The sequence below is a fragment of the Micromys minutus genome, assembly GCF_963924665.1.
Source record: "Micromys minutus genome assembly, chromosome: 11".
Classification (NCBI taxonomy): domain Eukaryota; kingdom Metazoa; phylum Chordata; class Mammalia; order Rodentia; family Muridae; genus Micromys; species Micromys minutus.
This window is the reverse complement of record NC_137980.1, coordinates 43,288,266-43,305,251: the sequence shown is the minus strand read 5'-3', so window position 1 is coordinate 43,305,251 and position 16,986 is coordinate 43,288,266. Positions and strand designations below refer to the sequence as shown.

Here is a 16,986-nt window from a genome sequence, read left to right as displayed (position 1 = left end):
CAAGCCTGTCATCTGAGCTATGCCAGAGGTTGATACAGGAGGGTCACAAGTTCAAAACCTGTTGGGAGTAGAGAAAAAATGAAGAGTCAGCCTGGGCAACATAGTGAGACCCTGCCTTAAAATAAAAGGTGAAAATGGGGTGAAGGAAACTTGTCCACGTGGAGTAAGCATGTCAGGCAAGTGCAAGGCCCTAGGTCCAGTCCCCAGTACTAAAAAACAGACAAGAGAGAAGGAACCCTATTTATTGAGCTTCTACTATGTGCTGGGCTCTGGGTTAGTTCTGTCTGATATTTACTGTCAGGAGATTCTTGTCTCAATCCTGAGAGCTTAGGTATTTCCACTCCCACATTCCAAAGGAAGAAATAACAGCAGTAATTAATACTACCAACATTTACACAACACCGACTGCTTCTCAGGCTAAGCACACATTTGACCCTCTGCGCAGCCCACAATAGGGGTGCTACTGTGATCCCGTGTTATGGAAAAGAAAGCCAATAAGATGGGGCAGGGAGGGAATGAGGGTGTGAAATAGGTCTTCCAAGGTTACCGAACAAGGCAGTAAGTGGAGCCAGGATTTGACTCCAGTCTCATGGGACCCGAGTGACTTTCCAGGGTGGATCAGGTGACCCCAGTACTAGTTGTCCTTCCATGCTTGTAGTTAGGTCCCCATGTGGGGGTGATGTAAGTGACCAAATGACCAGACATTCAGAGGACAGTTTGTCCCGGCTGGTCGCTGTTTGCCGCCTCTGCCTCTGACCCAAAGTTTGAATTTCATTCATAAGTTTGTAACCACAGACTTGGCAGTGTGGGAAAGGCCCCTGGGGACCAACTATTCTAGTCCAACTCCCTCATATTACAAATGGAAAAAAAAAACCCTAAAGCTCAGTAAGAGCCATGGACACATGAAGGTCACAGAGAACTTTTCTGTTGGATGGTGGAGTTGGTTTGGGGCCAATTAGAGAGCATCTTCTAATGGGTAGCTCTGATTCACCCTTTTAAAGTTGTTGTTGAGACAAGGTATCTGCAAGCTTTCTGTAACGTGTGATCCTAGCTCAGCCTCTAGACTCCAGAGTATAAGGATCGCATGCATGTATTACTGTGCCCAGTTGGGGATTAGCTTCAAATGTATATATGTTTGACTGAAGGGTAGCTCAGTAGCATAGTGTTTGTATAACATGTATGAGGCCCTGGGTTTGATTTTTAGCAGAAGTTGGGCAGTTCCCTTCTCTCACTGTGTGTGTCCCAGGAAGTGAACATGGGTTTTTAGGCTTGGCAGCAAGTGCGTTGGCTGCTGAGCTAGCTGTCTTTCAATCCCAAGAGACAAATCCCTATACTCAGCTTTTATAGAGGAATTCAACTATGCCCCATTTCTCAAGGGACTCATAGGTCACTGAGTACTGCATTTGGAAGTTAGAATCCAATGCCTGGCTTTTCCTTCGTAGTTCGAAAAATTAGAGCCCACTGAGGAACTTGGCCAAGGTCAAATGGTAAGTCAATGATATTTCCTGGACCCTTTGATCAAATTTCAAAACTAGGCTAAGGAGGCTGTCTAGGAGAATTGGTAAGACTCCCTTGGCCCTTAGTTTCCTCGATGGGGTCATGTTAAGACATAGGTGGCCATTTCCCAGAAACAGCAAGGTAGGAACCCAAAAGCTGAACCTTCGAAGGGAAAAGGAAACAGTAGGGCAGGAAAGGATGTAGCCAGCCACCGGGGCTTTCCCAAAGGCAGGCTCTAAGCTGCCGGGATGACATCAGACGGGATCTGTTTACACAGTCGCAAAGCTACCTGTGAGTCCGATTTCAGGACGAGAAGGAGCACTTTTCCCGTGGGGGATGAGATGGAGTGGACCCCGACCCAGCTGTGGTGTGAAGAGGGGGGATCAAGTGAGGAGAACCTGCCTGAAGGAACTAAGACCAACCATGCTGTGCTTTCTTTAGACTTGCCCCTCCCTGCTTCCCTGATCTGCCTGTCGCCTGTCGAAGGCTGAGTGGAAGAATTTATGGCTCCTTTTTCTTTTCCTACAGTGCTACCCTCTCCTTTCTTTCTCAAGTGGAAAGGAATTTGGCGCTTACAACCAGATAGCCTTTGTTTCAACCCAGCCTAAGTCAGCTTTCCTTCTTGCTTGCTTTGCTTATTTGTTTTGTTTTGAGTCAGGGTTTTTCTGTCCTGGAACTTGCTCAGTACACCAGGCTGACCACAAACTCAGAGATCCTCCTGCCTCTGCCTCTCAAGTGCTAAGATTAAAGGCATACACCACCAACCGATCTGCCAGCCTCAGTTTCTTTACATCCAGCTATCTTGGGCTTTGAGACTTACGTCACACATGTGTGTACCTGACAGCCTCACAGACACTGGATTGTGCAAGTCAGTGGACTGGAGGAGTCTGAACACTTATGCTGAACTGAACTCCAGTGCCTTGAAGACGATGGAGCCGAGAACTGGCTCAGCAATCTTCAGACTAGAGTCCAAGGGAAGTATTTACCGTTTCCATCTGATAAGAGAAACCATATACCCTGGCTAGAGACTGGCTTCTTTACTTTTGTTCTAGCAATTCAAGGTGGTCACGTGGCCATGGCTGGCTCTTCGGAAACTCTGACTAGCAGATATGTAGGAACTTCCGTAAACTGCTTAGATGGGAAAATCCTTAGAGCAGTGTCAATTAGATGTTGGAAAATGTTCGTCTGCTCCAACCCCTCATTTCACAAACAGGGAAGCTGAGTTCTAAAGAGGGGAGTTGCCACACAGTGACAGAGTCAAGCCTGAAAGCCCACACTCTTCCAAGAAGCATTCACTTCTCTTCCTGTGCTCTTCTCTGGAGTTGGGGAACTTGGGTCTCTGGGAACAGAAACCAAGTGAGTCACGGATTCGCCTTTGCCCTTTCTCTGTTCTTGATTCATTGGACAAATATTTACAGACTGTCCACTACTCAGTCTCAGAGAAGGCCGAGATAAATGAAACAAACAAACAAACAAAAACAAAAACAAAAACAAACAAGCAAGCAAGCAAAAAAAAAAAAAAAACCAAACATGGAGGCAGAGGCAGTCAAGGTCATGGTGTGATCTCAGGTGTGATTGCAGAAGCTGTGTTTTCTTGCCATTGGATTGGCCACCTCAACACCCTGCCACGCCTCTGCCATCAAGTGGAGCGGTGAGTGAGTGCAGGGCAATATCTCATGAGTCCGAAGCTGCCCAGCCTCCAACAGATACAAACTCAACCTTGTGAAACACTTGAATTATGTTTGCTTTGCTGAGGTATGGCATATATCTTTAATTTCAGCACCTGGGAGGCAGAAGCAGGTGGATCTCTTGTGAGTTTAAGGCCATTCTGGTCTACAAATCGAGTTCTAAGACACCTGGGGTGATTACACAAAGAAACCCTGTCTTGAGAAAACTACAACAAAAAGCCTGTTTCTGCCACTAACCACTAACTTTATTTAATTATTAACTAATTATTTATTTTAGGGTTTTGATTTTTTTTTTTTTTAAAGACAGGTTTTTTTCTGTGCAGCTTTGACTATCCTGGAATTCGTGCTGTAGACCAGGCTGGCTGCAAACAAGGATCCACCTGCCTCTATCTCCTGAATGCTGAGATTAAAGGTGTGAACCACCACCATCTGGCTAATTTTATGTCTTTAAGACAGTATATTGCCTCTCTTCTCTGGCCTTTAGTTTAAACATGTGTATAATGGAAGCTGTGGCCAAAAGAAAAAATTGAGAAGAGCCTGAAAGCTCTTTACTAAGGAAAAACAAAACAAAACAAAACAAAAAAACCCACAGAATTTAAAATGAAAATAGTCAACGTTTAAAAATAATTTTCTCCTTGGGAGGGAAAGACAATCGGATCCTTGTGAGCTATATGGACCTGGAATATGACAAGTTGGCAAGTTCCAGTCCATCCAGGGCTACATAGTGAGACTCTATCTCAAAAAAAAAAAGTTCCTTTAATTTGTTATTATTGAATTTGTGTGAGTGCGAAAATCAGATGATAGCTTTCAGGAGGCAATCAATTCAAGATATTAAAAGCAGGTCGTCAGGCTTGGCGGCAAGCCTCTAGCCCGCTGAGCCATCTTCCCATCCCTCAAATAGTGAATGGTTTTGTTGTTTTTTTATTCTAGACCTTCCTCCCTTTTCCTTCCTAGGAATGGACCTGCTGTTTTTTGAAATTTCCCTCTAGAGGGCGCGCAAGATCCACGGTTCTGTGCCTTACTTCCGTTTGCCTTCATCCTTTCTGCTGCGCATGTGCAAACCTTATTTCCGGGCTGCTCGCATAGGCCCTTTTGGATGGCGTGGGGATGCTTCCACTGCGCCTGCGCAATGCCCCTCGGTTGCCTTCCCCGGAAGTGCTTCCTGGCCTGGTAGTTGTGGGTCGCAGCTATTCGGCCTCTCTAGGCTGGCGGGTCCTCCGCTCCATGGTCCTGTCTGTCAGCGCAGTTTCAGGAGTCCACCGCCGAGGCCCGGCCGCGCTCAGACCCTTCTGTCTTCTAGCCGGTCGCGGGTGAGTGAACCCGGGAGAAGCCCGACAGCCGGAACGGGTGGGTCTGCCCGCCCCGCCTCTCCCACCCCGGGATGGGCTCGCTCCTGGGTCCCAGGCCCTCCTCCCTCCCGCGGCGTTGCCAAGGCGACGGCCGGCCGGCCGACTGAAGCTCCATGTGTCTTCCCGCAGGTAGTCCGGCGGCCGCGGAACGATGGCGTGGCGGCACTGACCGGCGCGGGCGGCTGCCGAGCCCCGCCGGCCGGCATGGCTGGTCAGTTCCGCAGCTACGTGTGGGACCCGTTGCTGATCCTGTCGCAGATCGTGCTCATGCAGACGGTTTACTATGGCTCTCTGGGCCTGTGGCTGGCGCTAGTGGACGCGCTGGTGCGCAGCAGCCCGTCCCTGGACCAGATGTTCGACGCGGAGGTAGGCTTAGCGGAATGGAGTAGGGTTTTGTGGTCAGGGACCCCAGAGCTCTAGATCCGGCTGGGCTACTTTCTTACTTTGTGGACGTTTTTTAAAAAAAGGATTTCAATGTACTACCCCGACGCCCGTGCCCATCTGTAAAACAGAACGACTGAGGACAGGGAGGCAGATAGATATTGGGAAACAAAGTACTGATCTACAAAGTTCACGCTCAGTAACTGCGTGCGCATTCGAGATACAAACAAACGAAATCTCAGGGTTTTAAATGACATTACAGTTTGTGTTGGCTGCGGCTGCACTCAGCCTCGTAGCTCTCCTAGCTCTGCCTGCAGCTTGTGGCCTGAACACAAATGGTCTCTTCATATGCATCCACTATGGGGTCTGTGCAGCTTGTGGTTGAACACACATAGCAGATACTACAGTCAACAGACTTGTGTCCCGGGCAAACATGATAAATAACACTCTTGAGACCCTCTAGAAAAATGACTTCCCTTTCTCTCAGCTCAGATCGTCAGGAGCCACAGTGGGAAGAGAAATAGATAGGGGGCATCTGTGGTGATGGAGTGGGGAACTGTTAAGACTCGGTGTCAGACAGGTCTATTTAAATTTCACTCTGTTGGCTGTGTGACTTGGGCAAATGATTCCTCTCCCGTATACAATATCAGACTGTTGGTATTAGGTGGTAAGCTGTAGTAGAGTCTGTCTGTGCTTAGGGTCCAGTCTAGCTGAGGGAAGTTGTTTTACCTTTCCAGTCCCTTTTATCTTCTGGAAAGTGAGCAGGATAACCCTGTTGTGTCACTTACAGTAAAATGTTTAAAGTTCCAGAAGGACCTTTATGCTTTGTAAGATACAGTGGAAGCCTAGGATTGTGAGAGAGGAGAGGCAGTGACAGTTGACAATTGATAATGAGCAAAGTTCCCGGTCCAGACGACCTAGGATGAAGCCTTTGCTTTCGCTGCTGTGTGCCTCAGCCTTTGGGGTAAGGAATTCTGTGGAAAGAGACAGTGGTAGCATTGTGAAATCATGGGTGTTAAAGGCCTCTGCAAGCTGAAGTACAGCACAGATACTAAGTAGTACCCTGTCCACAGTGTTGTAAACATACCAAATGTTAGGTGGTGGCACCTTGGGGAGGTTTCCTCCTTCGTATAAGTGCATATGGGAATCAGGCTTTGTTGCAGGGTGGTCTGATATACACAGCCTGAGTCCCAACTTGGGGTTCAGCCAACAGCTTTTGGAAGGATGAGGTAGTAAAGGTTTTTTGGCCCTGGTTATTCAATTCTTCCCTTATAGTACAAAAGCAATCCTGAACAATATCAGAAAAGAGCTGTGAACTGCGTTTCAATAAAACTGTATTTACGAATCATAGTTTGCTAAGCATACTTTCTAGACTTGATTCTTGCCATCTAGACACAGCATTGCCTCAGGTAACTTCCCTAAACTCTTGAATCTTTTGTAAAAGAATAATAGTACCTCCCCATGTACCTCGAGGTTCAGAGGAGATCCCATAGTGGATGTGTGTGAGGAGACCATGCTGTCTCCTGTACTCTGGGAGGAATGCTTGTGCCGTAGGCTGTTTGCTAGTACCCTGGCTGCACAAATCCAGGTCTCTAGCATATTTCCCTTTGTGATTCCCCTTCAGATCCTGGGCTTTTCCACCCCTCCAGGCCGGCTCTCAATGATGTCCTTCGTCTTGAACGCCCTTACCTGGTGAGTATCACCAGCTCCACTACTTACCTTTGGGGTCTAACTTCCTAAACTTAAGCATGAGGCAGGCTGGCACTTCTTCTTGGGAGTAGTAAGATGAGTCAAGAGCCTGTTTCTGTGGACCAGCCCTGTCATGGTCTCCACTGTTGGCTGTTCTGAACTAAGTGCAGAGCTCAACTTTCACTGTGTGTGTGCTGCTGTCTAAGGGCATACTTTCCTGTGGTGTGAGCTAAGGGAAGAACTGGACCAGAAGCTGGGAGAAATGGCTTACATTCTTCTTCTGTGCTGTTGCTTGCGTTACTTTTCTCTCTCCCAGCCCCAGACTCTTGTGTATATACTGGGGGTTGGACTTTTCAGCATCCTAGGTCACTCATGACCATTGCTTGTCTGGTGAGGGTCATTTTAGCACAGGGACCGAGATCTTAGACTTAAGATCAGACTCACTTGGCTTTGAACCTTCAACTGCCTCACCACTGCTGTAGTGACTGTGGCCGTTTACCTCCAGTTTGCTCATCAGTAAAGTAGGGTGAATCCTCATAGCTGTAAAGTGCTGTTAATCCATAGGAAGTCCTTCAATGTCCTGTCCTTTACATCATGACTTTACACTGACCATGGGGAAATGTGCAGACTTCCGGCTTTTCTTGAGGAGTAGGGAATGGATGTATCCCAAGCTTTGTTAAGATTCGCCTAGATTCAAATAGCCTTCATCTGCATCTTACATAGACCCTGTATACCTTCCAGAACCCAGCAGTCTGTTCTGTTCCTGGGTAGCTGTTTATCATCAAACTCCACCCCACCCTCCCTCCATCAGATCCACTCTTGATGTTACCCAGTAGGCTTCTCTAGGCATCGGAAAGGATAACCCTTGCTTCTCATGTACCACCATGATGTCCCCACTTCCCTGACAACCCAGTGACAACTCGCTGCTATCCTCTCCCCACAGTGCCCTGGGCTTGCTGTACTTCATTCGGCGAGGGAAGCAGTGCCTGGATTTCACTGTCACTGTGCATTTCTTTCACCTCCTGGGCTGCTGGCTCTACAGCTCCCGCTTCCCCTCGGCGCTGACCTGGTGGCTGGTCCAAGCTGTGTGCATTGCGCTCATGGCTGTCATCGGGGAGTACCTGTGCATGCGGACGGAGCTCAAGGAGATTCCCCTCAGCTCAGCCCCTAAATCCAGTGTCTAGAGTCTGCTGGCACTTATGCCCCATCACCTTGGGCTGCTCAGACCTCCAGACAGGGTCTGGCCCAAGTCTGAGAGGAACCCTGGAAATGTGAAGTCTGTTGGTGGAGAGATAGTGAGGTCCTGTCATAAAGGCAGGTAGCAGCCATGATCACAGAGGCAAGAATGGCCTCTGCCTGCCGAAGCCTTCAGATCTGGAGGCCTCATGGAGGGTAGTGACAGATCCGGAACCATGTCATACGAGCCATCATACTGTCACCAGCCTGTCATTTTAAAAAGGAAAAAAAAATCAAGGATATCTGATTGGAACAAACCACTCTTCTCGCCGTCTGTCTTATGCCCTGTGACAGCTGGTACCTTTGCCATGTTGCCAAACCACAGTGACTCTGTGTGTCAGACATTTGATTTCTGGGTCCATAGCCACAGAAAGAGATGTAGGTACAAAGTACTAGGCTGCTGACAGAGAGGACAGCAGGTGGAGAGGCATCAAGCACAAGAAAAACGCACAGCTGTGCCCCATTAGACACACATGCGCGCGCGCACGCGCACGCACACACACACACACACACACACACACACACACACACGCACTTGTGTATGTGTTTGTGAGTCCAAGAAGCCATGACTGACTTCCTCCAGTTCCCTGTATGGACTCTGCCTTGCTGCTGGCTCTCGGCACAGCAAGTCAGAAGTCACAGGACCCAGAGAAGATCCCAGCATCCCTCCCAGCCTTAGCTTCATAATAAAAGCCACTGTCTGCTCTCTGGAAATGACCAGGCACCCAGCTTCTACTGTGCCTCCATTGTGGCGAGAGTCTGTTTGCTGTCCTGTGTTCTGTGTTGGGGAGGGTGTACTGACGGTGCTGGAGGCCCTGCTGAGGCCAGCGCTTCCTTCTGAGTGCTTCCCACTGGGGGCTGGCAGCTGCCCTTCCTAGGCACATAAATACACTGTTTTCCACACTTCGGCTTGTACTTATGTCATTGTTGGGACCCAGAGAGATCAGCTGTGTACAAGAGCTATAAATAATTAGTATTTCTTCTTTCCTGGGCCCCTGAGTTTATTTCTCCATTCAGGTAAAATACTAGATGCCAGAGAAAGTGTGGTAGCACTTGCTTGCTCTTAAGACTTGGGAAACTGAGGGAGGGAGATCATGAGTTTGAGGCTAACCTGGACAACATGACAAACTCAGGGGTTATAGTGAATCCCTATCGCAAGAAAACAAGCAATAGCATGTCCTATCCTCCCCTGGCAGCTGCCTCACCAATGCCGGTGCACTGCCCTGCCCCAGCCCCTCAGACACACACTCTTGTGACTCCTGAACAAGTACAGTAGCATACATTTTTTGTGAAGCCTTTGTTATATTTCTTTGGCTTCTGGAGCTTGTCCAAGATAGCCGAGTCTCACGGCTAAGTTTTGCTTCCTGCACAGGGAGCCCTTCTTACCTCTCGGCTCTCAGCCCTGTAGAGCAGGAGTTGGAGCTGGCGGATGAGAATCTGAGACAAAGTACCTGGGCAAAGACTTGGTGAGCTAGGGTAAGGCCTGGGGATGAGGGGTGAGGGTAAAACCCAGGGTTGTGGCCACGCTGGCTGCAGGGCCTGGGCCCAGCTGGATTGGTGGGTTTCTTCCTTAATATAACTCAGAAGCAACACGACTTTAGTGAATGGTTTAGACAGTTGAGCGTGGCTGCTGCCTCCTTGACTGAATTCTGTTGTTCCAAGCAGGAACATCTCTTAGCAGTTCCTCTTTTCCTGCATGGGTTTTTTTTTTTTTTTTTTTTTGTTGTTGTTGTTGTTTTATGAGAAGCCTGTGTCCTTTGACTGCTAATTTGATTTTTGGAAATTGCAAAATCACCAAAGGAACCAAGGTGATTTTTAAAAGTCTCTTTTTATCCCAGTAATATAATGACTAAGATGAGTAACAGTTGATTAAAAATAATATAAGCTCCCCCAGAGGGCAGGGAGACAGGCATATCTCCATAGCTAGCTTACCATCCTGCCTAGCTGAAATGACACGTTTACACTTCAGTGAGATGCCTGTCTCAAGACATTAGGCAGAGAGTGATAGGGGAAAAAATTGTGTACCCTGCTCCGGGCTCCGAATGTGTGCGTACCCACACTCTACCTATGGACACCATGTGCATGTAACACACATGAGTCTTAGGACCTTAAGGCATGTACAGTTTCTGAAGCAACAGTGTGAATGGTTTATAGAGAACTCCAGTCTTCAGGAGTTCATCATTTTAATAATAAATGCTTAACAGGTGTCTATCTAGTGGTGGGCTAGGGACTTCTCGTGATAACTTTGGTTGGAAGTCACATCATCCTTATCTTTCAGATGAGGAAACTATGGAACTTGTCAGCCTCAGAACTTGGGCTCTGGAGGTAGCATGAAGCTCATGCAGCAGAGGGCGATAGGATGTGTAAGTTCTGACTGGTTCAGAAGCCGTCATAGACAGAGCTCACTGCATCCCTGTAGATGGGGTTGACTAGAGCATCACAGACATAACTATTGAAAACAATGGATAGGCAGTGCCCAAGGACCATAGGTTAACAAGTGAGGTAGGAATGCAGGCCTTGTGTTTATTTCCAGAGGCTGCAGTCTAAAACCTACCTTCAGCTTCCTAGTGAATGAACATGCCTCCTCTGGAGTCTTGAAATCTTGACCCTGCCTCTCCCTTCACTACCTAATACCTGAATTCAAGAGTCATGTGGAGACTTGTGCAATTGCCACTCAAAACAGTTAACCCCAAAAGATGGGGGTGAGGTGGGGTGGAGTATGGCTTCGAGGACACCTCTAGCTCATTCTAGGCACCTCCATTTTGATCAACTACATGGAAACCAGATTGCACTGGCAGACATCTTGGAGGGAAGGATTTGAGAGAAGGTTTTAGGCCCTCAAGCCCTGAAGGGATCATAATTCAAAAAGGCTGTCCTGGAAGCTGAGTTTCTGGGGCTCTTCTCTGTGGCTTCAGGGTGACTTTCTTCTGACCAAAAGGGCAATCAGAGACTAGACATCACGGCTTGTAGGACTGTGACAAGTGCTGAGGGAAACAGTGTTGAGGCCGGAGAGTGGCATGGGAGCCTAGTGTCCTGGCTTTCGTTGGAGTGCGATTGTCTCATACTCTCTAACCCTAACCCCTGCAAAGGATAGTGTTGTAGTGTTGCCACGTAACCATCTACACCCATTCGTACTTCAGATGGTACACTATCAGTGTGCTGCTGGGGCATACAGTATTGTTCAGGGTACAAGGAAAGCCTACATACGCAGTGAGGAGGGGCAGCTTTATCTACAGCTGGCTGAATCATGTATGTATGTAGGGGGCTCAGGACTGTGCGGGTCAGATTGTACTCATCTCTTTGGACTATTGTGAGAATTTCATGAGATACCATGTGTGTAGCACAGACCTAGAAATTAGGAAACAACCCATGATTCTAAAAGTTAGCAGGTTCCCTCCTGAATACCCATTTTACTGAAGAGGAGACTTTGTATCAGTGCCTTACCCAACTCATGATTATTCACTTAACCCACAAAGAATTAGGGCATTAACAATTCAGATCGACATCCCAACCTTGATCCAGATAATTGGGGTATCTTAGGAAACCGACAGCTAGTTCCTTATTTGCAGGCAATTAGGTAGTGGCCCACAAGGGAGAAGCAGAACCAAGCCTGGGATGTTATTACAGCACGAAACTGAAAGGAGTTTAGGGAAAGGCTAAGATCCTTCATCACCCTACAAACTTATTTTCCTACAGTGGTACCCCACCCCCAGGTCCTTTTGAGACAAGGTCTCACTCTGTAACCTTGGCAAGTGCTATCTATATAGGCCAGGGTGGCCTTGGACTCTTGGAGATCCCTGAATCTGTTTCCCACCTCTCCCAGCTAGTGTCTCTTAAAAAACAAAAGTAATTGAAATAGTGAGGAGTGGTGGCACACACCTTCAGTCCTAGCATTCAGGAGGCAGAGGAGGCAGATCTGAGTTAGGAGGCCAGCCTGGTTTACAGAGTGAGCTTGGCACCATTTCTGAGATACTCTTTTCCCAAATAATGGCTCTTAACAAACCCAGAAGAAGCTCAGACTAAAATGGTTAAATACAGGAAGGGGGGCCAAAATACAGGATGTAAGCAGATGACAGTCACAAATGTTCAGGGCTTGGGGACCAGGCCAAGTTGGAAGAAGTTCTGTTGGGAGGCAGAAGTTGTGTCTTCCACCATGTCCTTCCCTAGGCCATGGTGGACCTCAGCCTCTGCACACAGGCCTCAGCCCATCTCCTCCCCTGGATGCAGACTGCTACATGTGGACCTTGGCCAGGCCTCTCCACTCAGGCCTATACTTGAGTCCTTCCCTGAACAGGGTGCCATGAAGATAGAGCTTGTACCCTCTGAGGGATGCTGATGTGAAGTCTCAGGTTGATAAACAGGAGGGTGGAAAGAGAGCTTGAAGAAAGGTTATTTACCAAGGTTGATGGGACCCAGAGACCACTGAGCAGGCAAATAGCTGGAGAGGAGGTGCTGGGAAATGCTGGGGGTGGTGATATACACACTGAGTACTCAGATGCAGCACAATATAGTGGGACACTCCTGATGCCATGTTTGGCTGGTCTGTGATCTCAGGCTGCCCCTCTAATATAGGTGGCAGTGCCAGGCGCAGTAGGGAGCAGCAGTGTGAGGGGAAATTGAGGCTGTCCTCCCAGCCCTCTCCCTCCCAAGGGAGAACTCGTCATTGTCTGCTTCTCCAGAGAGCTCTGTGGGCCTGCCCTCCCGGCACCTTACCTGAGGGCACACTCATCGAAGCCAGCTCCAGGGGAATATAAGAAGGGCTATAGTCTTTGAAGGAGACCTGGGTTCCTTTACCCATCCCCAGTGGTGTGTACACGGCCCTGTGGTTCCCACTGACAGCTGGGACACTAAGGAGGTCAGGTCAGCCAGGGATTGGGCTCAGGGGTGAACATACCTGAGCAGCAGGAAGGACACCGTGCCTACCCCCACCTGCTCTGGTGCTCCCATGATTCCTGACCAAGGTTAGAGCGGTTCAACAGGATCGATGACCTGTGACCCAGGAGGCCCAGTTATCAACACCACATACATTGATGATCAGTGGTGAGCTGGATTCTGGGAAAACTCCATTGGCCAAGGCAGGCTCTTCGGGTGACTTTCTCCTCTTAGGAAAACAGAAGGGAGAGGAGCCAGGAGACGGAGGGTAGATTTTTCTCTGTCCACTCCTCTCTGAGCAAGCCTGGTGAGTCATCTGCTGTTTAGACATACAGGTTTCTGCCTCTCCTTGGATTGCAGGACCATTATGAGGCACCTGTACCCAGGAGACAAGTGGTCTCTGACTTCATAGAGGAACCACCTTGTGGGGGAATTAGGGGAGCTTCAAAGACACAGCTTGGTAGATTTTCTGTTCCGGTTTTACGAAATGACCTTAGGAGCCGAGGGATGGAGGAGGATAGCAGAGACTCATGACACACACACACCCAACCTCCTCCCCTACACCTCCCTCAGGATACCTTTGCTCCATGTTTATGCCACTGTCAGCCTCAGATAGTACCATAGGGGAGATTTTATTTGTAGACTTGGACTTTCTTGACTATTCCTTCCACTAAGCTGATAGCAGGATCTCTACTTCTTTCACACTTAAAGTTCCCATCCAGGGTTACACACCACCTGCAAGCAGAGTCATGTTGGTTATGAAAATCGCCCCTAGAGGGCGCTGTTGTTCAGCGAGCGGGCACAGGGCCTGGGTGCTCCGGTTTTTGTGGCAAGTTGGAGCTATCTGGTTTTGCCAAAGGGAAACACTAACATGGACTTCAAGATTCAGTCAGCCTCTTCCTTTTATGGGGACCTCAACCCATGAAGGGGAGAGCTTCTTGTTGTCTTTGCTTTAAGAACTTCCTTTTCGCTTTAAGTCTTATTTAAAATGTGAATAAATCAGAGTTGATTTGGCCTGAAGAGAGGAGACGCAGCAAAGCCCAGTTTGGCTACTTCTCCATACATTTAAACATCAACTGAGATTCAGAGCCACAGCAGTTCCCACTCTCCTGAGACCTCCTCATATGAGATGGTACATATCGGGTCTCACAACTCCCTAGAGCTCAGAGTCACACCAAGATGTGTCCTCAGCACAACTATTAGCCTGCTGTGTGACTTGGTCAATAGATTCCTCTCTCTGGATATAGAGCCTCCCAGTACTGCCAGCCACAGGTCACCAAGACCCAAAGCCCTGAGTGTGAGCCTGGCCGAGTGGCACATTTTCCCCTGGCCAAGCAACGGTACTGTCACATTTACCTTGTATGGATGGTACATAGGCAGCTCAGAGTGATGCAGAGCAGCATCGGGTGCAGGAACGCTTGAGGCACCGTAAGGTAGACAATCTGCACATGATCCGGCGCCCTGGAATGTGTATGCGTGTGGGAAGCCCCTCAAACCAGACCAACTGGTCAGTTATATCCAGTGACTTCACGTCCTCCATGGGAGTTCTGTGACGGTAGGTCTTCAAGAAGACAACTCGGGGCTTCTTAACATATGCTTTCCTCTTCTGGGCTCTGGCTTGCAAGCCATTCTTTAATGTCTTGGAGACTTTAGACTTTTCCTGCCCTTTTCTCCGTGTCCCTGCTGCAGGTGACCCCTTAGACCCTTGCTTGGGCTCCCACTCCTTGAATGTTTTTTGCATAGGTTCCTTTATGAACTCTGGATTCTTAGAGTCTGCTTTCTTCTCAAGGACCCTAACCTCTTGGACTTCTGCATTATTTTGTTTCGCTTTCTTGCAGACGTCATTGTTCCTGACAGGGAGAAGGAAGGCCATCAGCAGAGCAAGGCTAAGAGGGTCCTTCTAACCCAGTCCTGAGGTGGTTTCTATATAGCTGGTTCAGGAAGCCTGTTAGAGTTACACTGAAAAATGTCTCTAGTGCCTGGAGGTAGATTGAAGACTAGTTTGGACAATGCACGTGAGACCTTGGGAAGTCAAATGGCATGACCCCTATTTGAGGAGCCTAAGGATAATATGTAGTTGGCACCTGCCACTATGCTGTCCAGTGTTTCTTTCAAAATATATCCTGAGAAATCTTGACATTCTGAGGAGTCTTTTCCAGCACCCTCACCTGTCCTGTGAGAAGGCGGGATGAAGGTAAGATGCCCCTCACAAGGTTAGTTAGGAACAACTGTTTTTAAGAGATGTTTCTGTCCTTTAAAATCTATGGTGTTCTGTGACCCTGAGCCTTATAGTGCTGGGCTTCCTGGTCACCTGTATCTGAGAGGTCACAACACATAAAGAACATTAGGAAGGGATTAACAGCTGTTTTGTTTTGTTTTGTTTTTTACCCAAAAGGAGGTTTCCTCAGCAGTAAGTACTGCCAGCTGAGTAAGCCCCGTGCGTGCTCATTCTGGCTGGTGGCAGTGACTGCCAGTGGCTGCCTGCTGTCAGAAATCTGCCAAATAGGAAGCAGAGAAGCAGCAGACTGCAGCAGGCTTTGGAGACAGACATGCTAGACACATCATCCAGGCAGGGCGAGACGTGTAACCTCCCAGAACCCTGGGTCTCCACCATAAAAATGGGGTGCTGTAATGTACTTAGGATTGTCGTGAAGAAGGAACTAAGTGGGGTGCATATGTAACATGCCAAGCAGAGAGCAGGCACCTGTAAAGATGCTCCTTAAATTCTAGAGTGACCTACGAATAGTCAGGTTCTGAGCAAGATGCATGGATTATCCGATTCGTAGGGCAGTCAGTGAGTGAGTCTTTGGGCTAGGATGCCAGGGAGAGGACAAAAAGAAAGCCCCCCCCCCCCGCCTCCTACATACACACTTGACACACACAGCAATTGCCACTGTTACAGCCACAGCTTTGATATGAGGTGGGAATGACTTCAAACAGGTGTTCATTTTACCAATTATCAGTTCAGCTGGCCAAGTGGAATCAGTTCATTTCCCAAGCTTCAGGCCCTGTCAGTAAACTAGCTTGTGTAAATACCTGTTGCACTGAGCCCTTCTATAAAGTAGGCCACTGTTTCCAACCCTTCACCACAGTGCCGGTTTCTAGGAAAGACAGCCATTTTGTGAATGTATGAGGACAGGGTGTGGGCAGAGCTTACCTAGAAGAGATTTGCAGGATCTTTGAAAGCCTGAGTAGTGAATTCCAGCACCTTCTGGCCAGCTTATGGAGTTCTTGGATCCGGGTATTTGAGCTCTTAAATAGCTTCAAGAGGGACAAGTTTTTTAATACCTGCCAAGGTCAAGAAACCAGAAAGGTTCCCGGATCTCCCAGGAGAGCCCTCTGTCCCCTGCCTGTTGCTGTTCAGCCCAGGACTGGGTCTGCCGGCTCCCATAGGTCACTGGGTCTAGCACCTGGGGTAACACTTCAGGTGGGGGTTGGCTTCCCTAAGCAGGGGCTAAAATGAAACATCTCACCGTTTTAAGTCGGTTCCGCTCAATTACTTTGCTCACAGGCTGGTTTATCTTGTCCTGCAGTTTCTCATCTTGCATCTGAGGGATAGGAAGAGAGAGTGAGCTAGTCTAGTATAGGGAAATCCCCTCACCTTCCTGTATTGTGCCTTGCTCACTTGGCCAAGTATGGTGTGACCAGTCCTAGACTGGAGTCCTGTAACTTTGGTTTGGAACAGAACTGAGAGCTATTTAACTCTGCCAGTCTCCGTTTATCCTTCACCTTCCCCCTTTCCACAGGCCAGAAAGACTGTCTTTGGTGTGGCTGGATTCTCTGGTAAGATCCCTTCTATAGGGACTGCCTGGGCCCCAGTACACAAGGACTGACCTTAGAAGCCACTTTATTCTTCGGCCTCTTCTTTGTAGATGGACTCATGCTGGGGCTGTAGGAGCAAGACTGGACTCTGTGCTGCCTGCACCCTGCCCCTCTCACATCAGCACTTGGGCTGAGTAACACATGATGGTGCTGGAGCTGCCAGGCAGGGGAGCTGTGACATCACTGAAATGTGTGACAGCATCAGGCTATGTCTCCAGGGATGAAGGGTGGAGGGTCAAAAGGCCACACCCGTCTGTGGAGAAATGCAGTATGAGGCAGGCAGTGTGCATGGTCGCGACCTCCCTAGGAAGTAAAAAGATGGGCCCCTCTTTTTAAGTGAAGCTAAAATTTTAAAAGGTTATGTAGTTTATCAGTTCACATGACTGGTAGGTGGTGGGGCTGAGAGCATGATGTAGGTCTGACGAGTCAATCCATGAAAATGGGAGTTCCCA

The 16,986-nt window shown here is 48.5% G+C and overlaps 2 protein-coding genes across 3 annotated transcripts; one reads left to right on the top strand and one right to left on the bottom strand.

The window, feature by feature from the left end:
- Window positions 1-4,139: 4,139 nt before the first annotated feature.
- Window positions 4,140-8,736, top strand: SYS1 (SYS1 golgi trafficking protein). Of its 2 annotated transcripts, none has more exons than XM_080925473.1 (4): window positions 4,140-4,495; window positions 4,664-4,900; window positions 6,540-6,607; window positions 7,548-8,736. In XM_080925473.1, the coding sequence occupies exons 1-4, from the start codon at window positions 4,238-4,240 to the stop codon at window positions 7,786-7,788; spliced, it is 804 nt and encodes a 267-aa protein (XP_080781599.1). In that variant the 5' UTR covers window positions 4,140-4,237; the 3' UTR covers window positions 7,789-8,736. The 2 variants fall into 2 exon arrangements, with proteins under 2 accessions (XP_080781599.1, XP_080781600.1); XM_080925474.1 differs by having other exon boundaries at window positions 4,395-4,532.
- Window positions 8,737-14,093: 5,357 nt separating this feature from the next.
- On the bottom strand, window positions 14,094-16,594 carry TP53TG5 (TP53 target 5; the record flags this gene model as incomplete). The annotated part of the gene is made up of 4 exons (XM_080925691.1): window positions 14,094-14,562; window positions 15,870-16,000; window positions 16,186-16,260; window positions 16,547-16,594. 4 exons carry the CDS (start codon window positions 16,592-16,594, stop codon window positions 14,094-14,096), a joined length of 723 nt encoding a protein of 240 aa, XP_080781817.1.
- Between the last annotated feature and the right edge of the window lie 392 nt (window positions 16,595-16,986).